The following is a 10,124-nucleotide window of genomic DNA, read 5'->3' as shown; positions in this document are numbered from 1 at the left end:
ACTTCTTCAGTCTCCCAAGTAGCTGGGACTACAGGCACACGCCACCACACCCAGCTAATTTTTGTATTTTTAGTAGAGAGGAGGTTTCACTATATTGGCCAGGCTGATCTCTAACTCCTGACCTCGTGATCTGCCCGCCTTGGCCTCCCAAAGTGCTGGGATTACAGGCGTGAGCCACTGTGCCCAGCCATACCACACTATTTTAATACGAATTTTAAAAAATTTATTTGCACTTAATGTAAAGGACGAGTTAATGGGTGCGGCACACCAACCTGGCACATGTATACATGTGTAACAAACCTGCAGGTTGTCCACATCTACCCTAGAACTTAAGGTATAATAAAAAAATAAATAAATAAAAGTGACCTTTAGCCTTTCAAAAAAAATTTATTTGCACTAAATGCATTAACCAATTAATTTTCAAATTCCTATTTTGCTTTGATTGGAGTAGAAATAGTCATGCTTTTAGTCGCATAAGTTTTCAGATTTGCAGACTATCTGGAAATATTGAAGATAATCTGCAGAATCCCTATAAAAGTGCAGCTCATTTAATAATGGATTCACCTTCACTTTTGGAGGGAATTGATTTTATTGAAGAATAATAAAAGTATATGAATCATAAATATATAAGCTGATGACTTTTCACATGAGGAATACATCCATAAGGCCAACACCCAGATCAAGAAACAGAACATTAGCAGCATCTCAGGATCCCCCTCAAATCCCTTCCAGCCTCCTTGTACATGACCACTATTCTGAAATCTATTGCCATAGAGTAGTTTTGTCTGTTTTTCAGCATAATATAGATGCAAATATAAGATATACATTCCTTGTGTCTGGCTTCTTTTGCTCAACACTATGTGAAATCCATCTGTGATTTTGCATGTTCTCCCTCACTTTTGAGCTGAGCTGGTCAAGAATAATTGTTGAGCCAGATTCTGTGCTTAGTGACAGTTCACCTATCAAACTTTAAAGCTCAAAACAAATACACAAGACGGATGGAGCATTATTATTATCCCCATTTTATAAATTTAAGTGCTATAGTTACCATTTCTTTCCCACTTGTAACAGGAGAGGATGTCTGTATGGAAAAAGAACACATATTGTAAAAGAACAAAAAGTCTATAGAATACACATTATATAAGACAATCTGCCAAAGGTTAGGCCATAAAGCCTAAAGTTTATCCCTTTGCTAAACTTTCTGTTAACAACTACCAAACAGAACCTAACTTGATTGCTTCCCAGGTAAGAACTGGAATAAAATTTGGCTACCAGGGGAAAAGAATTAGGAAATTCAGGCAATGCCTTCATTATTCACCCTGCGGATGTGCCGTGACACATTTTACAACTCAAAAGGGCTTCCTTGTGTCCCAGTCAGCACACCTGGCACACTTTGGGCCTACTTGTCCCCATTGCTAGAAGGGAAACACATATAAATACTGGTGGAAGTAAGGCTCTTTAAGGAAGCCTTGCTTGTTTTCAAGTAAGTATGTGACGAAGCAAATGGCAGAAGTTGTCAAATATCCATGCTCCTGGGGATAATTCCACATGAAACGAACGCATTACATGCTTCTGGTTCACCTCTTAAGCAAGGTTATTGGATTTCACTCATCTGTAAGATATTTCAGGCGAGAGTTTACCTTGATTAAGAAATCTAAAGGAACAAAGTTCTGCATGAGAAACTATGTAAACCACACTAAGTGGTATGCTATGGGATTAAGAGCACAGGTCCTGGGCTCACACTGCCTGCCATAGAACAGTCATTTCTCCATTCACAAGCTAAGGGGCTGCCTGTCTCCATCTATACAATATCTACAGGGATAGTAGTAGCTGCCTCTAGGGTTATTAGGAGGATCGAATGAGGAGCAGAAGTATGAACTCTTGTTATCCCTTTACACTTTGCAAAGCTCTGTCCAGATCTGTTATTTATTTAATACTCTCAGCAATCTCATCGAGTATATTGGAGTCCTGGGGCTTGGACTTTTGACAATGATTAACTCCATTTTACAAAAAAAATGTAATAGATCTCAGAGAAGTTACGGGACTTGTCCAAGGTTTCACAGATAATCATAACTTTAATCTAAACTTGGGTGTTTGACTCCAAGCCCAGGCCTCTTTCCCAGAGAGCTCCCATCGAAAGAAGTTTTTGATGACCAGGCACTGACACTTGGTACTTAAATGGTTGTACTTGGACCTAATCACAATCTCCCCCATCCCCACATTACTTTAATCCTGCATTTCCCTAAGGTGTTCTGTTTCTAAGGGTAGTAGGAAGAATCAGCCATTGTTTCAGGTAAGGCTTCCTGTCTTCAGAGTACAGAAATATGTTTAGGGTGGCTTTGACCAAAAAGAAAAAAAAAGGAAGGTGTTAACTCTAAGAATATAGTAGTGTCCCATGGAGCCCAAGGACAGGTGGGAAGCTGGTTTCTCCAGGGACTGGAGCTCGGAACGGGGAACTTGTGTGAACTGAAGGCACCCTCCTTTCTCCTTCACTCCGGAGCAGCATGGCCTTCTGCCTATACTGTTCTCTGATGTTTGCTTCTCTCTTTCTCTTCAGATGGATTTTTCTGCCCTCATAAACTTCTGCTAATTGTACCAGCTAATGCCATGGAGCACTTAGGATGTGCCAGGCTGTTCAAGAATTTTTCCCATATTGACTTATTTATTCTATACAACTGCCAGTGAACACTAATGGGACTATGACAATCTCATTTTACAGATGAGAGGAGCGAGGCACAGAGAAGTGAAGCAACTTGTTTAAGGTCACACAGCCCTAGGTGACACCCTCCCCCCGGCCAAGCAGTCTGGCTCTGGGATCCACGCTCTTAAACACTGTGCTACATGGCCTCCATGGCCTAATGCAGTGTCTGAGCCCCATTTTTCATACCTGACAGTTCAGTATAGACTGAACTGACAAATTGACTGAACTTGACATTTCAGTCCTCAGCAGGGACTGGCCAGCAGGGAGTCCTGTTCCAAACTCCCCACAGAGATCCAGGCGTCCACCTCTGTCCCACTTCCCAGGGCACTGGCATTCCCAGGCTACCCAGCTGCACTGAAGTGGAAGGGTTATGCAGGAGAAACGTGACTTCCAGGCCGGATGACCTACCATCCCCATTGTCCAGAGCGCTGCCCAGGACTTTCAGTGCTAAAAACAGAAAACACCAGGCAAAGCAAGATGGTTGGTTGCTCTACATGGGATCAAAGGGGTGAAGAGACAGTTCTCAGAGAAATGAGCTCTTAACCACGAAAGTACTCCAAAGGGTGATGACTGGCCACATAAGGCCCCTCTTCCATCCTACTCACCCCCACTCCCCAAGAAATGGCTTCTTGCTTCTCTGCATTCTCTTGATGTGATGGGCCAAGATAACACAGAATCTGGAGTGTCTATGGACCTGCTGGGTTCCGACAGCCGGGGGAAAGTTCCAGCAGTGATGGAAGGGAAAGGTTTTAACAGGAAAAGGAGGAAGAATTAGGGAATTTGCCTGAAGCCAATAGGCAGAAGCTGAAGCAGGGAAGCAGAGCAAGTTGGGGAGGTTCAGAAGTGCCCCCTACCAAAGGCTGGAGCAGGTGCCAGTGTATTCAGTTCACAGAGGTCTGGGCAGACAGTGGTGGGCACCACAGGTCCAGCAATAAGTCATCAGGTTCTAACCTGATGCTACTCTCTAGAACTATGCCCCCAAGTTTCAGTAAAATGAGCACTGGCTTAGGAGTCCTCTTACGAGTAAGAATCAGTTTATTCTCTTTGAATAATCATACAACTTATCAGAAAAATGTGGCACAGCCAAGCCCACTAAAAAACTGGGCCAGAAAATGCCTTGCTCAACCATAGCAGCACACCTTGGCTGTTAGTGTTATCTACATGCAATCTGCAAACAGAAGATGGAGGATCAGCTGTGGACCAAAACTCTACCACTGACAGTTGAAAACCTCAATTTTTACTTGCAACTAAATGCCATAATCAAGAGCCATAAAATGTTCATTCTTGTTGACCCAATCATTCCCGTTTTAGAATACACACAAGGAAATTATCTTAAATGCAAATGAGGATTCTCTATAATGCCATGTATCACAAAGTTATTCCTAATGATAGTTAATCAACTAAAGAAATAATTAACTTGAAAAAATATTATGTAATCATAATATGATCACATGATTATGTGATCAACCATATAACAGTTATGGTTATAAAGACTAGTGGAGGACATTTAGATATAAAATTATATGTAGAGTAAGGAAACAATAGTACAAAGCAACAAAAGTCAAGACAGGAAGGGGTTATACCAGTTTTCTGCTGATGAGAGTTTAGATGTTTTATTGCTGTTGTTGTTTTCCTATTTTCGTTTTCAAAATGTGTATTTATAAATTTTATAATGGAAATAAATTATCTCAGCATCTCTCAACTACTCCTGAGTGCGTTTTGAAAGTCTATGTAAATGGCCAGGCACGGTGGCTCACACCTATCATCCCAGAACTTTGGGAGGCTGAGGTGGGCAGATCACCTGAGATCAGGAGTTTGAGACCAGCCTGGCCAACATGGCAAAACCCCGTCTCTACTAAAAATGTGCAAAAATTAGCCGGGCATGGTGGTGCGCGCCCGTAATCCCAGCTACTTGGGAGGTTGAGGCAAGAGAATCGCTTGAACCCGAGAGGTGGAAGTTGCAGTGAGTCAAGATCATAGCACTGCATTCCAGCCAGGGTGACAGAGCAAGACTTTGTCTCCCAAAAAAAAAAAAAGAAAGAGAAAGAAAGAAAGAAAGAAAAGAAAGTCTGTGTAACTTATCACCATGTGTGAGGTTTATGTGAGTTCTGGAGACCTACTGTAAATTCTGCACTGGTCTTCTCTGCGTTGCCTGGTGAATGGGGGCTGCTGTACTTACTGTGTTCGCCGGCAGGGTGAAGTTCAGTGAAAAACTCTGCAAGATAGAAGTAAATATTAAAGCTCCCAGGGATGGTCAGCAAGCTCCTGACTTCCTCAAACTCACTGACCCTGGTGGATTATGAGAGGTCATTGATCCTATAGACTCAGCCAGCCCCCATCATCATGCCCAATCTGGGCCCCAAAAGAAGGAAGGGGAGGAAAGAAGCCTGTCATGAATTCCTCCCTCAGCATCAAGTCAGTCTTGCCACCGCCCCCGACCAGGTCCTGAACCAGGAGCAGATGAAGAGGCAGCCTGCAAGGCTATTGCCTGAGGGGTCCCATTCATAAGGGCCCCAAACACTTACTAGAAATTGAGCAAAATGCTAAAATTATGTTTATTTCCCTAGAACTCCTTTGAGAGAGAAAACTGGTGAATTTAGAAGTACTTTGTGTTTTCTCCTTGGAGTAGAAGGTAAGACCCCCAAAGGGCATGGTCTGACAAGAACATCTGATCCTTACCTGGGGAAGGCAAGGCTTCTGTTTTTGCTGCATCTGAGGCAGAGGTTCTAGGCTGCTGGAGCAGAAGTGGCCAGGAGGACAGGGGAGCAGCAAACCCTTCTCTTTCCTCCCCTCACTTAGTGGCTGGTCTCATCTCTCCCGCAAATATGGAGTCCAAATTTAAAGATTGTGGGCTCAATGGAGCACCAAATAGCCTGCCCAGGGCCTCAGGTGGCTCCTTTCTTCTCCCTGTCCCCAGCCCCTGTTACTCCAGCCTTTCCAGGCTGCTCCTTACCAAGTCCCTTCCCTACCTAGGATGGAATGATGGGTGGATCTGTTCTGACTCAGCCGGTGAAACTATTTTCCCCTCTTTCCCTGGGTGGAAGTGGTCTTGTTCCCACTTTCTGCACTCTCAGCCCTTTGGGTCCAGCCACCCTGGATTAATGCCTACTGGCTGGGCCCTCCTTCAGCCTTGGCCTGCCTGACCCCCAGAGATTTCCCTGGACTTGGCCTATACCATAGCTCCCCATCTTTCCAGCATCCCAAGACCAGATTCTGTCATTCTAGAAACAATGCATTTACTAAGTTTTAAAATTAAATGTTATCCAACAAAAGGAATGTTGTGAAACATTAAAGAATCCAAAAGAATCATGTTTCACACCTGAATTACCTGAAAGATCATCTCTCTCAAAATCCTCATTTTCCAGCAGAGGAAACTGAAACCCAGGGACTCATCAAAAATCACCTCATGGACAAATGAGAACAGTTAGAGCCTATGTCTCAAAACCAGTCAATGGGCTCTGGTCTATGCGACTCAACCCCAACCCGAAAGACAGTAACAGAGGAGCTCACCCCAACACAGGCAAACTGACAAAACACCTATTTCAGCTGACTTACTGATGGGTTGGAATTCAGATGGGTTAATGAACAAGAAAATCTTCTGTGAACCAGAAGTGTTTTAAGCACGTAGAATGTGTAAGTCCCCCTAGCTTTTGCCCCAAATATTATGTCCTTCAATCAAGGTGGCCCTGCTCAGCTAGCACGCTTCATTGGTGACTCTGCTCACTTCTCTGCCTCTTGGCAATAGGACACCCACATTTTATAGAAAATAAACCAAGCCTCAAGAATTTGAACAGGTTTCCCAAGTCCAAACAACTACTTAGCCATCACCAGAACCTGAGTGTCCTGGTGACAACCTCTTTCCACCACTCTGCAGGGCTTCCAAGCAACTCCAATAGTCTCTGTGGATGAATCAGAGCACCCAGGCCAACAGCACTGTGCACCTCTGCTTCTGGGATGATGTTGGAACACAGGGACGTCTGGGCCTCTTAGGTCAGGGGCCTCTTGCTCGAGGGACCTAACCACCTCTCTTCATACTAGCACCAAACCAACAGGTGCTGCAAGGACACTGGATGGTCGCTGCACTGAATGCAGCTGCCCAGAGCCTTATCTCATCAGTGGGCACTGAGGACTGATGTCAGCAGCCCTAAGACAAAGCTTCCTTTGGGAGGACAGCAGAAGAGGGCGTGCAGCAACAAGTGGGCCATGCATGCGTTGTTTATCAACATTTGGATGACGGAGATTTTGGCCAATTTTAGAAAGACACTCATATTTTGTAGAAACACAGTACAGTGCTCTCATGGAGAGAAAAACATCGCACAAATTGGGGTGGAGAAGAATCTGATGCAGTGCCCTTCAGAGACACAGCTGAGTAGGGTGATGCAACCCTGGGCTTGGAGCCACCTGATCTAGATTCGAGTCCAGACTTAGTCACTTGGGAGCTATGTAGTCTTGAATAAGTCACTCAAACTCTCTGGTCTCCATTTTCTCACAAAAAATCTATTCTCCAAGGCTCAGTTTTCCCATTCTCAAAATGGGATGCTATTAACTTGCTTTGCCCACTTCACAAGATAAGACCCAAGGGAATACCGTAACATCATCTGTGGCAGCTCCTTTCTCCCAAACTGTAAAACGCCCTCTGTGTTTTAGGAATCACGTGGTAGCATATTCTTTATGGCCTGGCCAGCACAGAGCTAAGGATAGGAAAGTTCTTGTGGAATGGAATTGCAAGCATGAGTTAGCAATAATCAAAGTACTAAAATTTGATATAATACAATTATTGCTTACTGCTATTCTGAGCACTATGCAATATCTACACAATGATTTTGAAGGCGCTTTGGGATCTCAGTGGCTGAACATCCTTCATTATAAGTTTCAGTTTGTGAGAGAAAGGAGGAAAAGACAGGATAAAAACTTACTGCTATTGAAGGTATGCTGTGTATAAGACCCCGTACTCACAACCTCCCCATGAAGGGAGCACTATTATTCCTATATTATACCTGTGGAAACTGAGACCAAGATAGGTTTTTGCTCACCAGCTTATAAGTGGTAGAGATCAGGTTAGATCACAGATCTTCCTAACTCCAAAGACTGAGTTCTACTGCTTTTAATAATCCTTTTTGTGAGAAAAAAAAAAAGATTCCACAAGAAAGTGAGGTTATGCAATATTTTTCTTTTTGTGTCTGGCTTATTTCACTTAGCATAATGTCCTCCAGGTCCAAATAGGACAAACATGGCAAATGGCAGGGGCTCCTCCTATTCTGAAGCTAATATTCAGTTGTATATATACATATAAACCACAGTCCCTTTATCCATTCATCCACTGATGGACACCTAGATTGTTTCCATAATTCTTTAGTAAATCACAGAACCCTCTTCTGTTTTCTCTTCTAACTTAGCAAACTTCATTTGATTGAGTCACAACCAAACATGTATCACAAGTAAACAAGAAAGATGGAAAATTTCTGATCAATGATGACCATCCATGTTGCTGATAATGGAACAAAAAGCCAGATTAAACAAGTAAGACAGATAAAATCGCTGATCAGATCCATTGCTTCAACTAGAAAGTGAACATAAATGAAACATCTACTCTGCACTCTTGTATGTGGGGGTGGGGGTTTAAAAACAAACCTTAATATCAAAATAAAAGACAGACCAGATCAGCAAATATTCAGTGAGAAGTTTAAAAAAGTATTAGTATTTTGCATATACGAAAATAATTTAAAATCAAGTCTGTTTGCTTCATTGTACATTTAATTGAATTAGGAGATGTGAGCTTTAGAAGCCTGGGAATTGTTCTTTATAGTAAGCAATGAAAGTTTGATTGAGAAGAGATGCCAGCTCTCACTCACCATTTCTGACAGTCTCCCAAGAACCTTCTTCGTACACTGCCTTTGGCAAGCTCCTTTCTCACTGGTGTTATTGGCTTGTGTCTTTCATTTGTAGAAACAGTTTGCTGACAAAGCTGCAGAGGCAGGCTGAGAGGTGGCTCCAAGAGAACCCTAGTCAAGCCATTTATGGTCAGGGGAGTAGCCAAGCCCTCAGTCCATCCCTCGGGAAAGATGGGCTGCTGCTCCACGGCCACCGTGTATGGCCTGGTTCACCCACCCTCTTTGCCTTGATTTTTTGTCCTTTTTACTTTTCAGGCTGCTTTCTTGGCTATACCTCCATCTCAGCAAAGAAGCCACAGCTGGCCTGAGAGCTTGGGGCCTTCTGCAGCCTGCAGCGCTTTGGAAACAATGGGTTACACAAGGCTGAGGCTGGCCACTCCATCCCCAGCTAACAGGAGCCCACATTAACCATGTTACTGCTCATGATGGAGTCAATGTGTTACATGGACAACAGCATGGACATTCAGGATGTCTGGAGGAGGGGTGGGGGCCCATTCTGTTGCAGGAGTAGCACTGCTGGGGGCTCCAGCCGCCTCAGGGTGCTGTACTCACTGGACAATGAGCTGCCTGATGTGAGTTTGGCCTCACCCCCTCTCTGTTTTTGCATTTTGGGTGAGAAGCTCTCTAGACCTGGAGGAAGCCATGGACTTGGGCTGCTTTGTAACTTACAATTTCCCTGTTAGGGATTTGCCTCTTTAAAATGGTGAATGAGTTGCCAATAAAACCACAGAATTAAACCAATAATTTGGCCATTGAAATGAAAACCGCTGTGAAAGGAGCAGACAGGAGTGTAAGGAGAGAGTGACTCAAGTGAGAGAGGAGGCCATTGCTTTAGATGACTCTGGGAGATGGCACTGAAGCTGTGCATGAAAGATGAGACGAGGGCAGACATGTGAAGGCTTGAGGGAGGAGAGTCCCAGGCAGAAACCACAGCAAATGCTAAGCCCTGCAAGCTTGGTGCACTCGCAGAACCCGAAGGAGTGAGTTTTAGCCCTTTTGATGCAGCATGGGAGGGCATGGTAAGATTTTCATCCTTAGGGCCTTTCCCAAGGGTTTTTCAGTGGGAGAGATGCATGATGTAATTGCTGGTGACCGAGATTGCTAGGGCTTCTCTGTGGAGTGAAGATTACAGGGGAAGAGAGTGGAAGCAGGTGGCTGGCTAGTGGAGTTCAGGTGAGCGATGAAGGTGGCTGTTGTAGGAAGAGAGCAGTGAATGAGTGTGTGACTTACTGCGGAGGTGGAGCCACTGGCATTTGATAATGAAAAAAATATGGGGCAGGGGAAGGGAGAGGTGAGGGAAAGAGAAGAATAAAGCCAGTTCCTGGGTTTGGGGCTTGACTAACAAAAATGGAGACACTATTGGCTTAGGCAGGTAATACTGGAGAAACAGATTACCCTTACACCTGAGTAGCCTAGGGGCTGTCCAAGTGGAGGTGCCAAGCAGGCAATTGGATAAAGGGGGTCTGGGGCTGAAGACGTCCGTTTGGAAGTGGCCAGTCTGTGGATGGTTTTAAAGCCACAGGTGTGCATGA

At 44.2% G+C, this 10,124-nt stretch overlaps 1 protein-coding gene across 10 annotated transcripts in view; it reads right to left on the bottom strand.

The window, feature by feature from the left end:
- OPALIN (oligodendrocytic myelin paranodal and inner loop protein) overlaps positions 1–9,026 on the bottom strand; it is a 15,260-nt gene extending 6,234 nt beyond the window's left edge. The window contains exons 1-4 of one of the 10 annotated variants that reach the window (XM_011951210.1): positions 8,554–8,674; positions 4,881–4,916; positions 3,110–3,191; positions 1,049–1,081 (exon numbers count right to left, since the gene is read on the bottom strand). In XM_011951210.1, coding sequence (XP_011806600.1) covers positions 1,049–1,081; positions 3,110–3,118 — 42 coding nt within the window. In that variant the 5' untranslated portion in view covers positions 3,119–3,191; positions 4,881–4,916; positions 8,554–8,674. Of the gene's footprint in view, positions 1–1,048; positions 1,082–3,109; positions 3,192–4,821; positions 4,917–6,535; positions 6,786–8,553 lie in introns of those variants that run through there. The other 9 variants (XM_011951209.1, XM_011951212.1, XM_011951211.1 and 6 more) reach the window with 9 other exon arrangements.
- Positions 9,027–10,124: the final 1,098 nt, after the last annotated feature.

This window comes from Colobus angolensis, unplaced genomic scaffold, assembly GCF_000951035.1.
Source record: "Colobus angolensis palliatus isolate OR3802 unplaced genomic scaffold, Cang.pa_1.0 Scaffold316, whole genome shotgun sequence".
Taxonomy (NCBI): Eukaryota; Metazoa; Chordata; class Mammalia; order Primates; family Cercopithecidae; genus Colobus; species Colobus angolensis.
Note: the sequence above shows the minus strand (reverse complement) of the source record. Positions and strands in the feature narration are given on the sequence as shown.